The sequence below is a fragment of the Podarcis melisellensis genome (genome assembly GCF_964234715.1).
Source record: "Podarcis melisellensis genome assembly, chromosome: 12".
NCBI classification, from domain to species: domain Eukaryota; kingdom Metazoa; phylum Chordata; class Lepidosauria; order Squamata; family Lacertidae; genus Podarcis; species Podarcis melisellensis.
This window is the reverse complement of record NC_138544.1, coordinates 39,590,527-39,614,754: the sequence shown is the minus strand read 5'-3', so window position 1 is coordinate 39,614,754 and position 24,228 is coordinate 39,590,527. Positions and strand designations below refer to the sequence as shown.

Genomic DNA, 24,228 nt, shown 5'->3' with positions numbered 1-24,228 from the left:
AAGGAAGTAGCAGCAAAGTGATGGGGAGTGGTGGCAGCACTGCTGCCTGAGCTGTCTTTTCTTGGGCAGAAAGCTCTTTAATGAAAGCCCAGCATTATATTTCCCACATCCCATCAAAGAGAGCTAATAGTTAGGACACATTGTCCTGATAGGTGAGGAATTCCCTCATGCTGGGTGGGGCCAGTGGCAGCTGAGAGCCCAATTCCATCCAGAGAGAAACAGGTCCCGCCCCCTTGCTACAGACAGTGATTAGGAGCAGGGACTTGCATACATCTCAGTGCTCAGCCCTCCACTCAACTAATTCCCCTACATGCTCTAGTCTAAGGCAAAATTGGAGTCCTGCTTGCATCAGGAGCAAAAGACAAGGAACTGGACCATTGCACTGTTGGGGTGGAGGTACCCTTCCCAAATGCTGTTTTACTGAGCTGGAGTCACTAAAGCAACCATCGCGGTCTCCAGGACAGGAGCTGGCAACCGTGGTCAGTAGGTGGGTGGGTCACGGAGAGAAATTATATCATAACCTAATTTGGAAAAAGTGCTATAGAACAAAAACACCTTGCAGATTAAGGCTGCAATCCATAATCTGCACATTTACCTAGAAAGTAAGCCCCACTGAACTCAGCATTGCTTATTTCTGAGTAAACATGCATAGGATCTGGCTGTACAAGTGCTTTGCAAGAGATTAACAAATGGGGGCTAACTGTTTTCTTTGTCCTGTCATTCACTTAATAGGTGCAGGGCAGGAAGGTTCCTCACTTTCTGATTCTCTCAAGTTTAACAGTATGATGAACAAGGCCTTTCAAACCTAATTCCTCTCCTGAAACATGAATTCAGACAGCAGAAGACATATTCTACATTTCCCCGTTTTCTTTCAACTGGCTCAATGTGAAGTACAGAGCAAGATACCAATGAAGAATTATTAAAGTAGTGTTTCTGGAATGATAAATAACATTTTGCCAGTTTCCTAAGAAACATTGTCCTCAGATTTATTTTTAAACAGTGCTTGCTTTCTAAGCGCTACAGAAACAATAAATATCATTACGATTATTTACCAAGCTGTGCAACTCCCTAAGGTGACGGCTTCCGCTAGTAAAGATCATCAACGGACAAGTGCAAGAGACGGAACGTACCTCGTATAAAAACCCTGAATCGTACAGCATCAAATCATAATCGGAAATAACAGAGAGAAACAACAAGCCCACAATATAAACCACAACCAAATAAAAAAAAGAGAGAACAGCCAAATAAAATCCCCAGTGTGTTTTCTTACAGCTTCAACGAGCCTGTGGGAGCTTTGCCGTAAGTCCTAGAAATCAACCAATTTCTAGAGCAAGTTTTGCTTTCAAAATTGCACACATTCGATTTTACCTGCAGATTGCATAAATGTGTTGTGTCACATAATCATATCAAAGTTATTTGCAAACATTATACAAACTGGAATGCTTAAATATGAGACACAGAGTACATACATTTATAAGAAAAATGAGAGCAATCATATAAAAATATAATTGGGGAGGGGGATGCGTTAAGTTAGCAGTGCTATCAAGGGCAGAGATAAGGAGGGGGTTGGGTTCCAACTCTGCAATTCTATGATCCCATGAAAGTGAAAAGTCATGGTTTTCTTTGTTTCGTTTTCGTTTCTGGAGTTGCTCCCACAGCACACAATTTTTATCTCTGCATCCATTTGCTTCGAGTCTCGGTGGTATCCTACATCTGATCCGAGGCCTTTCAGAACAACTCCATTAGATTTTATGACGTTTAATGAATTTGTAACCCACGTTATGCCACCACAGGGCCTTTAGGAATAATTACATTTGATCTTCATTACTTTGATGACGCTTACTTACCAACCCCACACATTATTACCAAAAAAAATAAATTATTTCTAAAGGCATGTTTTCGCTCATTTGGAATGTAAACTCTTTTTGGGGGGACAGGGAAGGGCCACAGTTCCTCATATTCTGGATCGCACTGATAACCCCGTTGGCACTCAACAATAAACAAACAAACAAGAGACAATTCACTTTGCCTAGTTCCTACGTATTCAAGGTGCTCGTCGCCTGCTTAAGTGATGCTCCTTTCGAATTTCCAGATCCTCGGGGCCTTTCCCCCCTCCCTCTTTTCAGCCCTTTCTCATTCAGGTGTTCGCTTCTCTTCCCAACAGTCTAAGAAGCCCTCTTTATTTCGTTTTATTCGAGCTTAAACTGGTAGCGTTCGATAAAGCTATACTTTTCTCCCCTTTGGGTAACTCTGGCGCCTCGTACTCCCAAGGGCAGATTTCCATACGCGACCTTAAAGGTTGCTGTGAGTTACTAGCTGCCGGCTTGGCAGAATCAGAGGGAAGCGCATTCCCCACTGGAGAGGAGGAGGCATTTTTTGCCTGGCCTCCCAGTTTATTGGTATCCATGGTTTGTGCTGTTGTCTTTTGGAGCAGTTCCTTGGGCTCTCCAGCAGAAACGCTGGGGGCACACTGTTTATTAGCATTCTCGCCCTTTATCCCGGGAACATCCCGCTGAGCCTTCATACTCGGCAGTTGTTCTTCTTGGGTCTCCCAAGGGCACACTTCACATCTATCTGTGCTCTTTTGATTGGGGAGCTGATTGCCTTCCGCAGTCTTGTGGGGCGTTTTGCCCTTGGCCTGGGAAGAGGCTTGCTTCTCTGATTCAGAGGAAGCAATGGAGACGTGCTTTTGAGCTTTAGAATCAGAAAGCCCAGACCCCGGGCTCTGGTCATAGATTTCCCAAGGGCAAACCTCTCCTATGTCAACTTTGCCCTTTGGCAGGGTCTTATCTGCTACTGCTGCCGCCTCAGGGTTCCCAGCTGCCTGAGTGGACTTTTGTTGCTTCATTATCCCAGATTTATGGGTCTTCTTCGCCTCGTCTGAATGGGCAGAGTTTTTCCGGTGCGAATCCTTATGCTCGCTTTTATCGGCGCCCGAGTGCTTCTTGCTCCCCTCTTTGCCCTTCTGTTGAGACTTGTGCGACTTCCCGCCCTCTTCGCTTTGCATCTTCCCGGCCAGCCCCAACGTTTTCTCCTTGGCACTGGCAATAACACTGAGCGATTTCTGCAACACTGACGTTCTGGGGTGAAGGGGTTTCTTATCTGCGCTTAAATTGTGAGCGCTCACGGATTTGCACACCAAAGGGACGTTTTCAGTGGACGTTGCTTCAGTTTTGTCTGCGGTCTTTTTCCCCGGGGCAGAATCCAGCAAGGAATTCTCAGTAGCTGTGATGACCTCCACGCTTTCTGTTGTTAAGCTGTTAGGCTCTGCGGCTGGCTCCCGGACGTGGTCGTAAGTGCTGTGAGACTTCTTCAACGAGAAGACTCGGTTCCTCAAGGATTCTTCCTTCGGTTTGATGTGTCCCCCAGAATCCAGTGGGTTCTTCTTTGTCGCAGGAGTATTCTTCGAAACCCCATGCTCCAGAAAGTCCTTTTCCTCCCGGGAGCACTGCCTGGTGACTGTCTCAGGGATCTCCGTAATTCTTCGCATGATTGAACGACCCAAACCCTTTTTGGAGCACCTCTTCTTCTGGAGGTGTGGGTTGTTGGTGATCATCTTTTTCCTCTTATAAATCTCCAGCTGAGCATACAGCTTCTTCAATTCATCCTGTAAATCAGACAACAATACTAGTCAGGAAGGTATATATTGAGTCAAAATAAATGTAGTGTAGCTTTTCTTAACCTGAAGGGCCTAGGGATCAGATATCTGGGTCTTGGTTCCCTATCCCTGCAATAGAAGGAAACACATGGACCAACATGGACCAGGTGTACATTTCCCTGAGTTGAAACCTGATGAAGTAGCTGAGCTTGCATGAAGATCCAATCAGACTGGGTCAAATTCAGCAAATCGTCTGCTGTCAGACAGCATAAAAAGGAGGACTGAATCCAGCCCTCTATTCTCAACTCCTTCTTCCTCAACAGATGATCAGCAGAATTGAAGGAGGCCGGGGGGGGGGGAAGGGTACAGAGCCCTTTCCCCACTTGCACAAAGAGTTCCAACTGGACTGAGTTATACATGCAGAAGACAACCAAAGAGCAGCACAAAATGGCCATCATTTCAGTTATATTTCAATGAGTTTAACATACGACAATATGAGAAACCCAGGTGAGAGTAACCTGAAGTCATTGGAAGAATTGGAAGAATCTATTTGGGCAAGAAACTAAGTTGTCCTTGTATTGGATTCTTCAGTCTAAACAGTCTGCAGTAACCCTCCAGCAATCAGAGAGGCTACTTATGTCAGACTGAATTTACCATGCCAAAGATTTTATTAGGACTGAGCAGGCCATCATTTTCATCATTTATTTATTTCATCTTATTACTGAAGATTTCCCACCTGGCTTTTAAAAAAACACCCACAGAGAGAAAATTCACAAGGTTGGCATGTACCCTAATATCGTCCGGATCCAAGCTATGCTCGCTCCAAGCTGAATTGATACTGCTGTTCAGGTAAGATCCAGATCTTCCCATGTCCAGTTCATCTTCATAAGCCTCAGTAGCTATGTCATCTCTTGGGTTATTGCTTGAACGGGAAAACTGAAAACATACGTGAGATGTTAAATTGAATGCCCTGGTCAATATAACAAGTAAGATCAAAGAACATGCCCTTGTTCTTTAGTTCGACATTCCTGGATACTACAACTGGCTCTTCCATTGTGGCTGTCATGCACGCCTCCCCCTGAATATTCAACCTTTTTTTGCTGTTCTTTTAAAGTATGTGCATAGCCTTCATATGTGCATAGAAACCTTTGCCCTGCTAGCTTCATATAGAACAGGGTTGGGGAACCTGTGGTCCTCCAGCTGTTGCTGGACTCTAGTTTCTATTATCCCTGCTCATCATCCCCCCAACATCATCCCTGGCTGGGACTGATGAGGAGTTGGAGTCCACCAGCATTTGAAGGACCACTGGTTCACCATCCCTGGTATGGAAAGATACTTACCGGGAGCAACTGCATGATACTTTGCAGTTCTAGAGAGAACTATATCTTTAGGTGTCTCCTCAAAACATGAGATTTCTCAGGCTATTTCCTAATTCAACAAACAACAGTTCCCACCAAGTTATATTGATCTATCAGAGGGCTAAGATGCATGTTAGGCAGAAGAACTGTGATGAGAACTCCTGATGTTTCTAAAGCTGCCTTGAGGTATCCAAATTAGGTCAGGGCAGTGGCACTGAGGGGGTGCCTCTCTCTTACACCCAGCCATGGAGCTCAGAGCAGCAATTTAGATTGTGGAAACAGGAGAGAGGACAGGTCGACATTACAATCTAATTTGGAACCCTCTGCAAAATCTAAAAAAACAAGCAAACCCCAAACGTGAAGAGACCCAGTAAGAGATCTCCTGCACAACTGTGCATTTGTTCCTGAGCTCTGACATGGGGAAAAGAGTAGAGAAAGAATACCTTTGGGATCAGAAGTAACCCAACGGTGACTGTCACAGTCAAGTGTGTGTGCGCAAAGAACAACATCAGCATCCAATCAGACTGAAGTCTTGAGGCAAGACTGAACCTAAAAATAGAATCCACAGGGTTGGCAAATGCATCTTCCTCCATTTTCCTCCCCTCACATTAAATGCTAGATCCTTAATATTCCTGACGACTCTTACAGAGCAAAAACCTGAATATAACAATGCACTCTGTGATTGAATATGGCATTGTTGCCTGTCTCTCCCTCAGCACACATCCTCTGATCCACAGCCTCCTTGTGTGCACATCAGAGCACCAATGCGCATGCAGGGTTCATGCACACGAGCCCCATTGTATGTGGAAAGCCACCCCAATGTTCCATTTGCAATAAAGTGAAAACTTGCAGGGATGGCTCTAAGTGGGAGGATTCTTGACAAAGCACACTGTGGTGGAATCCCTCTGGCATTGGTGGGGCTACCATTGGAGGACCGCAGCACTACTAATACCCTCTTGCAGTGGGTGGATGTGAACTACCCACTCACCTATCCATTGTTCATTTCCTTACATAATTATATCCTGCCCTATATTATGGGACCCACAGGGGGTGTACATGTGGCTGCCAGATAGTCATCCATCCAGGGTGCTAGCCAGCTTCACCAAAGTGGTGCTCTCATATGCCTTCAGACCATGCACTGGAATCTAGAGTCCCTTGTGGGGCATTGTGGGCAATTTAAAATGGTGGTGGCCTCCTACCTGCCTGCTACTGCTTTGTAAGCCAGAGCCTTGGAGATCTGTGACTGGAGCATCGTAGAGGGTGCAGAGCACCTGACATCGATGCCAGAGGGTGCTGGTCATTATGACACATGTCTTGGTCACATAGCCAGACCAAATTATTGCAAAGCATTCTTCAAGGGCACTTCCCTTGAAGAGTAAGCAGAAGCTGCAGCTGGAGCAAAAAGCACCAGGCAAAATACTTAACAGGCACTTATCTTTTGGATCATATCACACTAATCCAATTTCAATTGCCCTGGCTTCCATTTTGTTTCTGAGTCCAGTTTATAATCACTTAAATGGCTTGGGACCAGGATTGCTGGAAGAAAACTGCTTCCTCCATCACCACCACCACCACCACCAGCATTATTTAAATTTCTGTACCACCCTTCCCCTGAAGATCATGGGGTGGTTTACAATATACAAACACAAAAATACGTACCATAATAACAAACGAAACCAATAGCCCTCTACACACAGTCTGAAAGGCTATAAAACCTGCCCATCAAATCTTGGGAGGCCTTAATCTGTGTCCTGACACCAACAGAGGTATGGCTGATGGGGAGGCGGGCCAGTGCCTTCTCGGTGGTGCCCCCCCCCCCCAGTTATGGAACTCTTCCTGAGGAAGGTCAGCCTGAAGCAGGTAGGTAAGATGCTTTTGAAATTATTATTCTGCTAGGCTTTTGACCGATTTCAATTCTGCCTCTGTAGGGATTTTGTAAGGCTGCATGACTACTTCCCTGGTTTCTTTTCAACGTTGATGGCTAGGCTTAGATTTCTATGCATGATTTCAAATGGGGCTAACAGCAAGAGGAGACTGGTCCATTAGGGCAGATGGGGCACTGCCCTGCCACCCTCAGTCTGCTCTCAGTCAACTGCCTCCCGCTACCCGTCTACCTTAAAGGGAGTGGCACTTGCTGTTCCCTTCCTCCTCTTTAGTCTCAGTTTTGCCTTTGCAGAACTCAGCAGGAGAATGAGGACAAAGCTATAAAGAGTTGGCTCTACCTATCACCGGCTCTAGCGCCACCTACTGTTGGCCTCCCAGGATTCTGCCCTACCAATCCCAAAGGGGACAATGGTAGCTAGACATTTTCATGTCCCACTGCCTGCTGCCTGATAGTTTTCTTGGTTATTTTAAACCCTGGATTTTAAGGGTCATTTTAAAGCTTCTTGAATTAAGATTTATATAGTTGTGCACAGTTTTGGGAAATAATAAATGCATAAAATGCTATTGAGAGACCATTTCTTTTGATGCATGTACTGAAAACCCTGCCTGCCTAATTAATAGATAGGAAGCTCATCTCTTCAGCCATCTAAGAGAATGTCTTTAAAGAATTCTGTGCTTTGCAGGAGGAACACTTTCATTTGGGGGCTTTCTGATGTGCATCTTAGCCTGATGACCCATTTCAAATTGTGCCATGTTGGAAGTAAACAGTTAAGAACCAAGCTACAGCTCACTTGCCTAATTGCATGGAATATAGCAGAGATAATGAGCTCAATGTGAACCGCAACAGCCAAATAACGTGGCTCGTGAAACGCCGAGGGCACGGTCCGCACTGCATAGCAGAGATAAACGCCCCACAAGAGGAATAAAAATTCAGCTGCAAGAGAAACAACGTAAGAAACACATTAGTATTTATACATTAAAAATGAGAGAGCAAACTTGAAATTATCAGTTCGGATCTTGGTGTGAATATATACAGTCGTACCTCGGGTTAAGTACTTAATTCGTTCCAGAGGTCCGTTCTTAACCTGAAGCACCACTTTAGCTAATGGGGCCTACTGCTGCTGCTGTGCCGCTGGAGCCCGATTTCTGTTCTTATCCTGAAGCAAAGTTCTTAACCTGAAGCACTATTTCTGGGTTAGCGGAGTGTGTAACCTGAAGCGTATGTAACCTGAAGGGTATGTAACCTGAGGTACCACTGTATACAAATTCAACGACTGGAATTTATGCATTTGCCAATATGCTTTCAGATAACAGAATGGTAGATACATCACCTAATGTCCCCGCAAGCCTGCATGTGTTAGCTCCCCCATCCAATGGAATCAATGTACACTACTGTATCTGTTTTGTAAATAAGGCCGGAAAAGTTGCTCATCTCCAATGAGCTCAAGATGGTGCACATGGATCTCTCCTCCACCCCATCTCAAATAATAATAATAATAATAATAATAATAATAATATATTATTTATACCCCGCCCATCTGGCTGAGTTTCCCCAGCCACTCTGGGCGGCTCCCAATCAGTGTTAAAAACAGTACAGCATTACATATTAAAAACTTCCCTGAACAGGGCTGCCTTAAGATGTCTTCTGAATGTCAGGTAATTCTTTATCTTTATGTGTATGTAGAAAAGGGTCCCTCTGCAATGAATTTCTTCTAACCCATGGTGCCCAGTTGAGTTGTTAACTATCAGGCTGATCTATTCATTTCATTTAATATTCATTCATATATTTTTACTTTTCTGCTTTAAAAGCAACAGCTAACAATTAAAAACAATCACCAACGGAGAGCGAGAGAGAAGTTTAAAAAGGAAACGACACCGGTGAAACTATAATGATTTATTAAATACATTTAAAACAAGACTGAAACCCTAACAAAATAGCTACTCATGGTAAAGACCCATTTATCAGTCAGAACAAAAAGGTCTTCAATTATTTCCAGAAAGTGCAAATATTGGGTGCCTGCTGTACCTCGACCCAGAGAGCAGGGGCAGCCGCACTAAGAGGCCTACTCTGAGTTATTACAGAGTGGGCTTCTAAGAGAAACTCTCCTGTAGACTGCAACTATCTACTGGTAAGAAGCATACTTAGACTTCATCCCAACAGGTGTATTCTGATATGAGCTTTCATAAGCAATTCTATCACATCCATTTCATGGGTTAGTAAAGTTATTCTCCAGGGAGAAGGCAAAGGGTGTTTTTCTGTTGGCAGCTATTTTTCATTACAAATCTGTTAGCATAAAAGCGCAGTTTCCCTGGCATTGGCCATATCTTAGGTGAGCAAGCTGGTGACCTAAATATGTAGCATTTTGGAAGGAATTGGGCTTGTTGGCAGCAAGCAGTCCTTGAAGTCTAAAAGCTCCAGGCTGGAATTCCCCGAAGAATCCTTTCAAGCTGTGACCCCAAATATACTTTGCAGTCTGATCCTTTGACTCACTGGTTCAGCAAATGAAAGTGTAGCACAAACACGGCCTGCCAGCACATCACCACAGCATGAGTCCCTGCACTGCTGACTGACCCCAGCCAACCCAGATGTTGACCCAGAACAGCAACACTTGCTGATGCCAACATTAGACGCAGGTGCACAAAATCATTACTTCACACACAAACACAACAGATGGAGAAGTGCAGGGTGATTAATCTGGAAAAGACTGAGTTAATGCACCATCTTCAAGGGCTTTTTTGCCCATCGTGCAGTCAGCCTACCTATGCAGGATCTGACAAAACATGGAGATGTGTTAAAAGACTAGCACAGCTGATAAGCAGATATTTTTGCAAACACTTCTTTATGTACATTGGCCTGGGGCAAGGATGAGTAGTGGCATCTGATCAGTGCTATTTTTATGGGGAAATAGGTGCCAGAACTCACCAAGAACTACTTCTCCCTTGTTCTCTTAGAATGGCAATGGCGCCCATCTGAGAGGTGAGCTCTGGCTGGGGGAAAATAGCCCTGCATCTAATGGATCTTGCCCCAGTCAGAATTTTGCTAACGGTTTCTTGTTATCGCTGAGAGAAAAAAATACTTGCATCTTCTCCTCCTGTTCACAGATCAGAAACTTTACAGTTTACAATATCATCACATTCCCCTCCTCACAATATGGAACTATCTATACGTTAGCTTACCTGAGCTCCATTATCTTAACGTCTGCAATCACATCTGATGTTAAATTAACTTGGGCCCAATTGTGGGAGGAAGGGAACATTTTCAGACCCCCCCCCCCAAGTGTCCCTATTTTCTAGGGACAGACCTGGATTTACAGAAGCCATCCCTGTTTCTGATTTGATCCCAGAATGTCCTGCTTTTCCTTAGGATGTCCCTGTTTTCATTGGAGAAATGTTGGAGGGTATGGAGTTAAGCGACCCCCCGAGCCAAGGAGATAAGTAAATCTTTAGAAGACATCTGAAGGCAGCCCTGTATAGGGAAGTTTTTAATGTTTACTGTTGTATTATGTTTTTATATATATTGAGAGCGACCCAGAGTGGCTGAGGCACCCCAGTCAGATGGGTGGGGTATAAATTTTGTGGTTGTTGTTGTTGAATAAAAGGTAAAGGTAAAGGTACCCCTGCCCGTACGGTCCAGTCTTGACAGACTCTGGGGTTGTGCGCCCATCTCACTTAAGAGGCCAGGGGCCAGCGCTGTCCGGAGACACTTCCGGGTCACGTGGCCAGCGTGACATCGCTGCTCTGGCGAGCCAGAGCCGCACACGGAAACACCGTTTACCTTCCCGCTGGTAAGCGGTCCCTATTTATCTACTTGCACCCGGAGGTGCTTTCGAACTGCTAGGTTGGCAGGCGCTGGGACCGAGCAGCGGGAGCGCACCCCGCAGCAGGGATTCGAACTGCCAACCTTTCGATCGGCAAGTCCTAGGCGCTGAGGCTTTAACCCACAGCGCCACCTGCGTCCCGTTGTTGTTGAATAGGATATCTCTATTTTTATTGGGAAAGTGTTGGAGGGTATGCACTTTGCTAGGGTTCTAGGGAACTGGGGGGGGGCAGGAGCCCAGGCTGCAAGCTAATTACTATGAGGGGGGCAATGTATCTATGAGAAAGAGTCATAATTCAGTGGTAGAGCACGTGCTTTGTATTCAGAATGTCCCAGTCCTAATCCCTGGCAGTTCCATGTAGGGTTAGGAGATGCCCTGGCTAAAAACCTGGAGAGACACTGATTGGTTGGTAAAAGGCTGCTTCCTATATCTATCCCTTAAACTACACAGAGTGTATAGATCTTTCTCCTAAGATCTCCTAAGTGTTGGAACAGATCAAGCAGCATTCCGGCTCAGCCCCTTCTTTTGGAGAGAGAGTGCTTGTACAAAAAACCCTGGAGTTTGCAGGAGAGAGAAAGGCACACAACTGCACGTGGCATGCTCTCTCCAGAGTTCCCTGAGTCCTGTGGGCATTTCTTGTGCCACACAGGAGCACATAGGAGGGAAGGTCAAGCCCCATAACAATCATCGGCACCAAGTGTTCAGGGAACCAATGCTGTTGATGGGATTTACAGCTCCATCACAAATGTAGATACTCCCTCTAATTTTGTGTTCTGCTGTTCCCCAACCCCCACATAACAGCCATGTTGTGAAGTGCCATGCCCCCATGGCAGCCATTTTGTGACTGGTGCTGACAGCACTTTCTCAAAATTCAAAATGGGCCTGCTAACCCTAGATCCCAGGGGCAAGAAACAGGGTCTAAAGTGCCTCTGTCACCGTTAGGAATTCATATACATACATTAGTCAGGCTATAAAGGCCAATCACAGATCTGTAGAGTTGGAAGGGAGCACACCATACAATGCAGGAATCTTTCACTCAATATGAAATATAAGGAGCAAAAGCAAATATGCCTAAAGGCTAAAGGACACTAATCAATTTTCTTGTTTTTTGAAACAGGTGAATTGGGGCCACGCGGTGTGGAAATTGAGCCCATGCTACAAATTTGTTCTGGAGCCAGAGAAATAATACTTGGGAATTCAACCTGTTAGTGGGTGGAAGACTTGCTAAATTTTGATTTCCTGCATAACAAATTTTAGCTTGTCACACACGGAGTCTGTTGTCAAAAACTGTTACATGGCAGAACAGACAAGATACTGGCAGCATTTAAGTTTCAGCCTCATGAATAATCTCTCCAAAAGGTTAAGATGAGGATGTTGAGTTCAGCATTTTGTTTTCATCAGTATGCAAAATAAGAATCTGGTTTGATAGTGAAGAAATGTTTGTCTGTCCTGAACCACAGGAGAGTTTGTGTGCTGTTTTAATCATTAGGTTCCCCAAGACAATATATGTGGCAAATATTATGTCACTGAATTTGTTTTTCCACTTGTTCTTCTCTTTTTATTTCCTCCCTTTTTATTTCACCCTCTTTCTGCCTTTCTTCATGTCTCTCATAGCAGATGTCCAGGCCTCCTATGTGACGCCCACACCACACTTTGAGAACAACGACTTCAGGGCAATCTTGCAGTAAAAACAGCCAAACAAAAAATATAACCATTTTTTATTTAAAAAACGGAGCCTACCCCTCATGTTCTCTCCTCTTTATATGCAAATCACACTGGAGAAAATACCAGTATCTCCTCTCTGTGTTCTAGGAGGTAGGGCTTGTACTAGCATGTGGAAAAATGAAAACTTCTGTTGTAAACATGCCTCTATTCAAGAACCCTCGGGAAAATTAAGCTTTTGTTTTCTCTGGTACAGTGGTAGCTGACCTGTGACCCTCCAGATGTGGGTGGACTACAGTTCCCAGCATCCCCAACCATTGGCCATGTTCAATATCATGTGTAGGGCCACAGATTGCCCCCCCCCCCCAGGGACAAATCCCTTAATAAGGCAATCAATCCTTAGAAATGGCAGGGTCTGTGAGATATTTTCCTCTCTTTCTTTCTTTCTGTCTTTCTGTCTTTCTGTCTTGTCTTTGATTTGTTAACTGTCCTTCATCAGTTAAGATTGGGGGGCATTATTCAACAATATAGTTAAAACAACAAATTCAATAAACCTATTAAAAACCCTAATCAATACTTCAATGATAACCCGACCATCAACTTCATGCAACCAAACCAGAACCTTTCTGAATATGCACAGGCTCTTGTCTATTTCCTTGCTTTACTCTTTCCTTTGTGCCACTAGCTCTAAATTTAACATAACTATTTTACATAAATTAAACAATTAGTTGTTGCAGCCCGAGGTTGCAAGACAAAACATCTGCAGGAGTTCGGCTTAACAACACTTCCTCCTTCATATCTCTCTCTGAATCCCATTTCTTCAGTAAAATTGAGCTGCAGAATTATCGACTTCCTGCAACCTACAAATGTTTTCCTTCTTCAAAGACCACCCACAAAAAAACTTGTTCGTCTTAATATTTGTTCTGCCAGTGGAAGTGACAGTGTTACATGTGAACTGGCTGGGTTCACATGTAAAGTTCAACAACCGTTTAGTGTTGCATGCTTGAATTGCAGGCTCATGTGCTTCTCCTATGCCCTCTCCTCCTCTAGTGCAGCCACAAACAAGAAACTGGAAACTTCTTGTTTCTTGCTATATCCAAACCTGAAATCTGTTTTGCTTCTTACATGCCCCCACCCCTGGTTCTGCTTAATATCTGTTCTGTGTCTACCACTATTCCAATCTGCCACTGTTCAGCCTCTGTATTGGCTACGTTCAAATGTAATGCTAAACCATAGTTCAATATGATATACGCAAACAGCACTCATGTGGCTTCTTCCATGTCCTCTACTCCTCTCAAATGGCTGACTGGAGGATATTTGGAACTTCTGAGTTCCTTGTTATGTCATTAGTGAGACAACTGTAGTTGATTATCTTGCTAGTTACACCAAACCATAGGTAACGCTATCCACAATACCCAGCTCAAGCATAACAAGAAGAAGAAGAAGAAGAGGAGTTTGGATTTGATATCCCGCTTTATCACTACCCTAAGGAGTCTCAAAGTGGCTAACATCCTCCTTTCCCTTCCTCCCCCACAGCAAACACTCTGTGAGGTGAGTGAGGCTAAGAGACTTCAGAGAAGTGTGAGTGTGACTAGCCCAAGGTCACCCAGCAGCTGCATGTGGAGGAGTGGGGAATCGAACCCGGTTCACCAGATTACGAGTCCACCACTCTAACCACTACACCACACTGGCTCTCCAACCACAGCTGGTTGAAAACAGAGGTAAAAGATCCTTGTGCCTGTACTGGAGGAGATGGGAGTCTGAGGAGCACAAGAATGTTATCTTCACATAACAATAAACTATAGTTTAGCATTATGTGTGAACTGAGCTATTCTGTACAAGCCATCTACTAATTCGGTCTAAATAAATGTTAAATAGTGGCTGTTTAACCTTCATTGTCACAACGTTGTAGAATCTCCACAAACGTGCCAGTCAGCAAATGTTGCTGAAACCACAGTCTGAAACTGAACTGTGTTTCAGCATATTTGTAAAATTCTGACCCCACAACAGTAAATCTATGCCAAATATATTAATATTTGTAATCACAAAGTTTTTGAGATAGCCCTTAGTGCCATGATCCCATGCTCTATGCTTATACAGTGGAACTCAGGTAAGGTTTATAACAGTTTATAGTTCAAAGGTAGAGATGTTTTAGCTGAAGGAAACCAATTAGCATTACATCTTGAATCCTACAAAAATGGAATTATTTCGCAATGCAAGGAAGATTACGATAATACATCTCCCAGCTACGCCTAACATTAAAATTATTTAATTAGCAATAACAAATATATCATTCGGCTTGGAAAACAATTTATTACCCAAAGCACCAATTACACAGTTTAAATGTATCATGCAGAATTGTGCTGGAGGGTTGGGGGGGGGGGGGAATCAGGTTCATATAATTAACTCTAGACTAATGCCACAATTGGCATAGAGGAATCTGCAGATGTTACCAAAATTTACTGCACTTTTAAATGTGGGAGCTGCATTCCGCAATTCTGATTACACAATAAGAACATGGGCATTTAAAGATAACAGTTATCCTGATGAAACTAGAAAGCAGTATGTTTAAAGATCAATGGGGAAGAATCTTTTGCATGCTAATGCCACAATATTTACAAACACTCCTTCCAAATACATTTTGGCACTAATACAAAAGAGCTTGTGTTTGCCCAGTGGAACGTTTGACTTTTCCTTCCACCTTTGAACAACTGGCCCCTGTGCCAAAATTTCAAATAGCTTCTGAAACAGCCATTGCTTGCAAAAGCAGTTTTCCATGAAGTATGTGACTCAGTGGGAATTAAAAAAAGGGGAAAAAAACTAATTAGGCTCCTGGAAGTTTCACAAGTTTATGGAACCCAACTAATATGTCCCAAATATTCCAGTTGCCTATGCTGCCACTTTTTAAAAAATGAAGTCATTGTTCTCCCAATGCTACTCTTCCATGACCAATGTATCTGAAAACAGGATATGGACAGATCTGACACAGGATACAGTTTCTATGGCAATATACGCTGCTGGCTGCCAGAAAACTGTGTGTGAAAACTTTGCCCCTCCACATGATGCTGAACTACAAGTCCCATCATCCCTGGACACTGTCCATGCTTGCCAGGACTGGTTTATTCTGTGACATCTGGAGGGCCAAAGGTTCTACACACCTGGAGCAGGGGTGGGGTAGAAATTTGGTTTTCTTTGTATTTTAATATAAACCTACGTAATTTTCAATTTCCCAAATGATATGCAAAAGGAAATGCTGCTATTGTTCGGAATGTGCACTTTTCCAAACGTTGAGCAGTTACTGTTCTTCTACCAAATTTCATGTACAGAAATGTGTGTGTGGATAAAAATGCACATATTAGCGAAAATAACATTAGGGGAAAAGAACACTTTGAAAAAATGTGTGTATCTGGGAAAATTGCACACAAAAATGTGTCTATATTAGGATAGTTTTTCACTAAAGACTTAAAAGGGGGGAGCAAACTGATGCAGAAATGAAGAGAATTGAACTTAAGATTGGAACAATGGAAATGAAATGGAGAGATTTGTCCATCCCTACCCCTGAAAAGGGACACGGGTGGCGCTGTGGGTAAAACCTCAGTGCCTAGGACTTGCTGATCGTAAGGTCGGCGGTTCGAATCCCCGCGGCGGGGTGAGCTCCAGTCGCTCGGTCCCAGCTCCTGCCCACCTAGCAGTTCGAAAGCACCCCTAAGTGCAAGTAGATAAATAGGTACCGCTTTATAGCGGGAAGGTAAACGGCGTTTCCGTGTGTGGCACTGGTGCTGGCTCGCCAGTTGCAGCTTCGTCACGCTGGCCACGTGACCCGGAAGTGTCTTCAGACGGCGCCGGCTCCCGGCCTCTTGAGCGAGATGAGCGCGCAACCCTAGAGTCGGTCACGACTGGCCCGTACGGGCAGGGGTACCTTTACCTTTACCTTTTACCCCTGAAAACAATGAATTTGGTTGTGTATGAAGTGGTCTATGCAGGGAGCACACAGAAATCCAAGTCCTATAAGGAGTGTGCCCCTGGCCCTATACAGGTTGACTGGACCCTTGAATCAGCTGGGGAGGTCCTGAACCCTGTTCTGCTGATGGATGTTGCCTATTGTGTGGTGAAATGGGGTCATGACGTGGTACCCAGATTGTGGAACCCCCCCCCCCCACAAGGCATGGATACATTACTGGGCTTCGAGTGCCAGGTAAAAACTCACCTCTTAACTCAGACATTTGGATGTTCAAGGTCTTTGTGCAAGTCTTATCAATGCAAACTTATAAATGCGTGACAGTTTTCCTTCTAAAATTTCGCCAGCTGTTGTATTGCTCTTAGTTTATTTCTATTGTGTCGCTGTTTGGTCACGGTAATGCTCTCAGTTTAAAATATCATTTAAGGAATGATATTTAAGGAATGGGGGAATCTTAAATAACATAAAATATGCTTCAATGCTTGTAGCATCTCTTTTCCATTTACTCACCCACAAACCCACCTTACAAGCTAGAACATGAACAACGCAAAGGTGCTGTGTGTGCGTGTGTGTTGGCTCTGCAGTCAGAAAATTCCGAAAAGCAGCAGGTCACTTTGTATGAACCACCATTCGAAGCATGCCGCACAAATGTCGCCATCAGGAGATGGGAAGCTTGCAGAAGCATAGCCAAGCTTTGCTTCCGATGCAATTAATCATAGCTGCAACCTTTGGGTAACAATGCAAACTGCAAGGCAGGAAATGAAGGTTTCCGCTTGTCTCTTGCAAAAAGAAAAAAGGATGACCTTATGAAGGAAAGTGCATGTAAAAGCAAGAGAGGCGTCAGGCAGGCAAGCTGCCAGAATGGGGAAGATACACTTTGCAGCGAGAAACAACAGAATCATTCCAACCTAGAATTATAGAATCATAGAGTTGGAAGAGACCACAAGGGCCATCGAATCCAACCCCCTGCCAAGCAGGAAACACCATCAGAGCACTCCTGACATATAGTTGTCAAGCCTCTGCTTAAAGACCTCCAAAGAAGGAGACTCCACCACACTCCTTGGCAGCAAATTCCACTGTCAAACAGCTCTTACTGTCAGGAAGTTCTTCCTAATGTTTAGGTGGAATCTTCTTTCTTGTAGTTTGGATCCATTGCTCCATGTCCGCTTCTCTGGAGCAGCAGAAAACAACCTTTCTCCCTCCTCTATGTGACATCCTTTTATATATTTGAACATGGCTATCATATCACCCCTTAACCTCCTCTTCTCCAGGCTAAACATGCCCAGCTCCCTTAGCCGTTCCTCATAAGGCATGGTTTCCAGGCCTTTGACCATTTTGGTTGCCCTCCTCTGGACACGTTCCAGTTTGTCAGTGTCCTTCTTGGACTGTGGTGCCCAGAACTGGACACAGTACTCCAGGTGAGGTCTGACCAGAGCAGAATACAGTGGCACTATTACTTCCCTTGATCTAGAGGCTATACTCCTATTGATGCAACCTCTCATGGTGTAAGCTCCTGCTAATACAAGGGTAGCTAAAGCAGTGCTCTACAGATGTTGCCACAACTCCCGCCATCCTTGAACACTGGCCATGCTGGTTGGGTACCCTGTACCTTTAATAGTTGCATAGCTGTAGGGCTCCTGTACCTTTAACAGTGCTACAAGGCACTGTCTCAGTATTATGATCCAATTGCCAAATGAGAAAACGGGGTGTATCTGCTGAAACTCCCTGTTTTCTTTTCAGTCTGGTCATTCTGTTTGGATTCCCCAGGGCGTGATGATTCCCTACATTACACATTGAAGCCAGATCTCCAATCCCAGGTCAATGTTTAAGCGGTCCTGTCTTTTAAAGCACCTTTTGGCAGCACTCCAAGCACTGGCCTGAAAAGGAGGCTGATAGGGAAGAAAACAGTGCTGATTCTGGGCAGAGATAAATGAATAGATGGGGAGGAGAATGGGACATAGCCATGGCAGAAGCTCCTCCTCCTTGAGAGTTTCTGGGGCTTTCAGAAGGCAGAGAGAGGTTAGGGCCGGGGAAGAAATTCGTTGCCTCTTGCTTTTTAATGAGAAGCTATCTGATGTACACTTCTTGAACCAAAGTGAACCCGAAATTCACCTTTACTGAGTGAACGACTTGGGGCCATGGACTGTGGGGGAGGAATCTGCTTCAGTTAGCATTCAAAGCTGAAGCTATCAAATTCACACTTTCTGAAACCAAACAGCAGCTTGAAATTCACCCTTTTCTGATTTTTCTAATGCAGCTCTCCAGTCAAATAATGTGCACAAAAATGCATTTATGAGGTGAAAGTGCCTGAAAATGCAAATATTAGTTTAAAATTTAAAAATGCATTATGTTTGGGATAATTGTAAGCAAAAGTGTGCATTTTAGTCAAAACGCCATAAAAATGTGTATATTGGGAGAAATTTAACCTGAACTGCTGATGAATTATCTAGAGTGTGGTTCTTTTTTTGGGGGGGGATGCAAATTGTTCATGATATGTGGAGAACTGAATTGAAGATACGGAAGAAAATGAGAGAACCAAAACAGAGATTTGCCCATCCTACACTTGACAAAGTCTTGTCCTCTGGAATCTTTGCAAATATATAAATTTAAAAGATTAATTGTCTTAGATATTCACATAAATGCTTGTTTAGGATACCAGAGGACTGCTACAACAACATATTTATTGGAACAGGGTGTGAAATTCAGTAGCTAAGCAAATTGTATTACATTAGCTCTGGCCTGGCTGAGATTCTTCCTGCCCGGTCAGGCAGATAAGTATTTTGGCTTCCAATATGAAGTTGAACATTAAACTGTAATTAAATTGGCATAAATGGATGTATTTAACATCTCTCTCCTTCCCCACAATTTCTACTTCGGCTGTATGTGTCATGGAAAGCCCAACTCCTTCTTACACCAGTATGCATAAACACACACTTAAAAACACCATCCTAGAATCTCTTGCTGGGCATTTCTACAGTAAGGAACACAATTAAATGTTCAGTTTGAGCACAGATTTGGAAGACATATTAGTCTAAGGAGGAGGAATTGGCTCATGGGACATACGAAATCTGTGAATCATAAATGTTGGTTCCTTTATAAATCATCAACAACATGCACATTAAAAAAAAATACATCGTGTAAGCTACTGCTTTTATCTCTGTTACAATCTTATTATTATTTTATGGCTATTATTTATTAAATTTATTACCAGCCCTTCACAATCTGCTCCCACAGTGGGTTACAGCAATATAAAATTGAGTATTAGGAACAGTTGAAAGCAAATTACAGTCAAAGGATAAAGGTGGGTCCTGAAGACATATATCGCAGCAGTTGCAGCCCAGGGGAAAGATGCGTGTCTTCAGCATTCAACAAAAATGAAATAATAAAGGTGCCATTTAACACGCACACCAAATCTCACAGCTGTTTTCCAGAGCTGCCTTTCCAAATGACTTTATATTTCAGCTTGGCTTTTTAAAGCAGTTTGGTTTTCTGCCACTCACAGAGATTGCGTCAATCTAATTATGAAGTTCACCAGTTTATTGATTAACTGGCCAAACTGAAATTCAGCATGGCGGAATGGCAATGCAAACTGCCCATTATCACTCCTTCCTTCCCTTTCTGCCATTCTTAGATACATTCTTTGGATATTTAAACTGAAATTTACGTATCTGTAGGTTCCTTTGAGACTTTTTCCTTTTTTGGTAGAAAGTGATGAATGACTGCAATCAGTAGCACCCTTACTACTCATAATAATTTGCGGTGCAATTTTGCAGATCCTAAGTGTGTGCTTTATTTAGTTATTTAATTCATTTCACAATATTTTACATATGGCAGAACTGTAAAGAAATCCTCCAAGCGGTTGGCAAAGGTGTCAACACACAGAAAGGGGGTGTGGGGAGGAGAAAGGTGAAACCCGACCCTTTCCGCGGCGTTACCTCGCTGTGTTTAAGATGCCTGCAATTGCTGCGTGTTTAGAATTTGGGGATTTGCCATTGCTTTTCATTTCAAAATTCGTGCAGCCTTATAGGCATCCTTATACTCCAGAGGACCACCTTCTCTCCATCAACAGGCTGCCTCCAAAAGAAGTCTCTCTGCTGAAGGAAGGAATGTAGGAGGCTGCCTTATAATAAATCAGACCATTGGTCCATCTAGCTCAGTACTGTTTATACAGCGGTACCTCGGGTTACATACGCTTCAGGTTACAGACTCCGCTAACCCAGAAATAGTGCTTCAGGTTAAGAACTTTGCTTCAGGATGAGAACAGAAATCGAGCAGTGGCGGCGAGGCAGCAGCAGAAGGCCCCATTAGCTAAAGTGGTGCTTCAGGTTAAGAATGATTTCAGGTTAAGAAGGGACCTCCGGAACTAATTAAGTAGTTAACCAGAGGTACCACTGTACTGACCAAAAGAAGCTCTCCAGAGTTTCAGGCAGGGGACATTCCTAGCCTTCCTGTGAGATGCCCAGGATTGAACCTGGAACCTTCTGAGGGTGAGGCAGATGCTCTACCACTGAGCTAAAGCCCTTCCCTCAAATATTCAGTGGGGGTCCTTCCCTCATCTCCTGACTGAAGCCTTTGCTGGACCAAAGAGCCTTCTGTCAACAAGGGATGCTGACATGAGATGCAATCAAATAAGAACACCGCCTTTAGCTTGCTAACTCTAGACCCACCCATCCTGCAGGAACAATCCTGATGACCTTCTTCCCCTCAATGGATCCTTGCAGCAGTTGAAAGGCTAACCCAGGCTGCAACTGGACTCAGGCATGCCCCAGTGGTGGTAGGGAACAGAACTCAGCTGGATCCTGCTAATTAATCAGAGATGCATTTTCAGTTGACTCTCAAGCCAGTAATTGGATAATTGCACCAATTAATTGATTAATGCTTTCGGCTCTACTACTAAGCCACTGGAGCAAACCCTAAATTTACATGGCAATTACAGAACATATGTAATGTTTGCAAAACATGCTGAGCGGGGAGAGGCTGGAACTGCAGAGTTACAACTCAGGTCACCTTTATTCCAGTCAGTTGACCCCAATGCCAGATTGCACTGCTAATTAAATCTAACACATAGCCTGCCTAGAGAGCTCGTTTCTGAATTGTTAGCTGAAACTTTTCAGTAGTTTTCTGTTTGAAAGCTGACTTCAAGCCTTTTTGCAGCTATTAACTGAGCCATAGGTCTGGAAAACTGGCTATTTGCTCCATTCCACTGCTTGAGCTGACATCTGGTAGCCAATAGACCATAGGGTGTTTTTTTTTTTAAAAAAATAAAAAATTACAAATTGTTGTATACTCAGTGTCAGGGACTGGCTGGACACTGAGGAGTGAGCATTGGGAAAAGGTGGGGTTGGAAGAAAGGATCTGGAAGAGCCTGGAAAAGCCAGGAGATGAGAGACAAAGACAGAGAAACTGTAGGATTGGAGAGTGAAGAACAAATGCAGGAGGAATTTGTTTTAATTTGCTGAACAGCTTCTATGGACGTAGTACTGTTATTGTTTGCAGTGTATTGCTTTTGTAACTGATATATTTAAATTGTCAGGTTGTGACGTGATTTTATCATTATGCTTTTTATAAGGAAAGGTGTGTTATAAATGTCTTAATCAAGCAAAATAATGACCAAAGCAGAACAACAGCAGCAAAGGCAACTTACCAATAGCCATCATATAATCCCACCGGTCTATCAGGCACATGCTGAAAATCAGGTGATCTGAGGTTTGTCCTTGGCCAACGAGAGAAATGTTTCGCTCCAGGTTTTGGCAGACGGCAGCAGTCCAGCCTATTAGGAACCAAAGCACCACCAGGAATATCACAGCCAGCATCTTCATCACGCGCCCGCCTGTCATGTATGGCATTCGCTGAACAGTCCGTGACAGGAACACTTTCAAAACCCTGTGCAATCAAATAGACACAACATCACAATACAATCGCCGGCTCAGATTCAAGGTGCTTGCCATAATTTACAAGGCACTTGGCAACTTGGGTCCAGAACAGCTTAAGGATCACCCGATCCCTTATACCCCTGCCCGATCACTGAGATCTTCATGTGCCGTACCATCAAGCTATGTTGGACTCCAGAGCTTTGATGAACTCCATGCTCATCACCAAGGCAAGGTCAATAGTTTGGGACAATGGGAGCTGTGATCCATTAATCTCTGGAGGGCCACAGATTAGCCACTCCTGCTACGCAGCTTCCTTAAAAAAATGTCTTCTTCTTATTTTTAAAAATATTGCAATAATAATAATAATATTATAATTTTTTTTATTTATACCCCACCCATCTGGGCTGTGATGCCCCAGCCACTCTGGATGGCCTCCAACACATATAAAAACATAATAAAACATCAAACATTAATAGCAACAATCTGATCCAATATTTAAAAAGTCACAATAGCTTTAAAATAAATGATTTGTATCAAATAAAGCCATTTTCAATAATCCATTAAAATCTAATAGTAATCAGTAAAATTAAACACCTGCAAACAAATAAATTACAATAAAGAATTACTAATCTAATCAGTAAAAAAATAACAGCAGCTCACAATACATAAAATACCACAAAACATACAAAACCATGTAAAAGGATCAAATTGAGAAACAAGGACATAGAGGTCCAACTTATAAAATGATATATATATATTTTAATTGCCCTGAACTCCTCTCTTCCCAGCAGCTTCTGCTGGCAAGCAGCAATGTGCACCAAGTCAAGCACAATGAAATCAAGGCAGCCAAAGAAATGTATTTCAAGCCACCATTCTAGTGAACTGGCTCTTTAAATTAAAGAGCCTTCCCCGCTTCTCAGTACTTAAGAGGGCTAGGGCTGGCTCTACCATTAGGCAGGGTGAGGTGAACGCTTCAGGCGGTAGACTCTGAGGGTCAGGGAGAGAACAGAACTCTGTGTGCCTGCTCTAGACTCCCTAAGCCAGTCTGCTGCCCTCAAATGTTGTGGAAGACACTGTCCATTTGCCAGTGATGAATAGTCAACTCCTGTTTTTTAGGACATGGGTTTGGAGTGTGTGTAAACCGTTTTGTCTGTTGCCTCAGGCGGCAAAATGTCTTGGACCTGCCCTGCCAATAGCACATAAATGTGTGTTTGGGGAAGAGCAGAGCGCTGCATGATTGGTAAAAACCCCAGTTACCCCACCATAGCACTGAATTATTTCTGCTACCTACATGCACCAGAGAAAACAAACATACCATAAAAGCCAAGGGCATCTTTACAGAATTCTGTATCTCTAAAGTGTGCAGTATGTAAGGATCAAATAAATATCAGTTACACCAATTATTTTTAGAACACCGGGGTGTCCTGTTTCTTACCCATGTCATCAACAAAAGAGCCTGGGAGAATTGAGATAAAAATCTAGCGAACCGCTGAGCCGGAAGAAAAGTCGCACCTACTATTTACAACAATGTAAATTATTCACTCCCACAAATTTCCCCCCCTCCCCTGCCGCAATACATTCTGCATTTTGTGGACTACATGGAACTGGCGGAAATGACTGGCAGAATCCGAGACCAGGGAGAAGAGTCGGTAGAAGAAGACTGGAAGAAATTTAAAGACTATTTATAGAAACACTGTAAAATTAAGGAATGTTAGAGGGATATTGGAATGAAGCTATGTGGTTTTAGCAATAATGTTATTAAGGGGTATGTAAAAATGGATTGTTAACAGGTGAAAATGTAAAGTTACAATATATTAAGATAAAATATTAAGATAAAAGCAAAAAGGGTAAGGACTTGCTGAAACAACTATAGAACTAGAATACAAAAAAGGGAGGTGTGAGGAAGTCAGGGAAATAAGCAAATGAAAGACAAGACATGGAAAGACTGATTAATTTTTAATTGTTTTCTCTTTTATTTTTTATTTTTCATTTTTCTTTATTTTGTATCCTTTGCTTTTTTCTTCTCTTTTTTTCCTCATTTTTTCTTTCTCATTTTTGTAACCTTTTTGAAACTTTA

At 43.3% G+C, this 24,228-nt stretch overlaps 1 protein-coding gene across 1 annotated transcript in view; it reads right to left on the bottom strand.

Moving 5' to 3' along the window:
- Positions 1 to 843: 843 nt before the first annotated feature.
- The window catches only part of GPR158 (G protein-coupled receptor 158), a 118,287-nt gene continuing 94,902 nt past the window's right edge, over positions 844 to 24,228 (bottom strand). The window contains exons 7-11 of the mRNA XM_081931523.1: positions 21,923 to 22,161; positions 7,636 to 7,774; positions 5,400 to 5,505; positions 4,388 to 4,534; positions 844 to 3,607 (exon numbers count right to left, since the gene is read on the bottom strand). Of these exons, the coding sequence (XP_081787649.1) occupies positions 2,180 to 3,607; positions 4,388 to 4,534; positions 5,400 to 5,505; positions 7,636 to 7,774; positions 21,923 to 22,161 (2,059 nt within the window). The 3' untranslated portion in view covers positions 844 to 2,179. The remainder of the gene's footprint in view (positions 3,608 to 4,387; positions 4,535 to 5,399; positions 5,506 to 7,635; positions 7,775 to 21,922; positions 22,162 to 24,228) is intronic.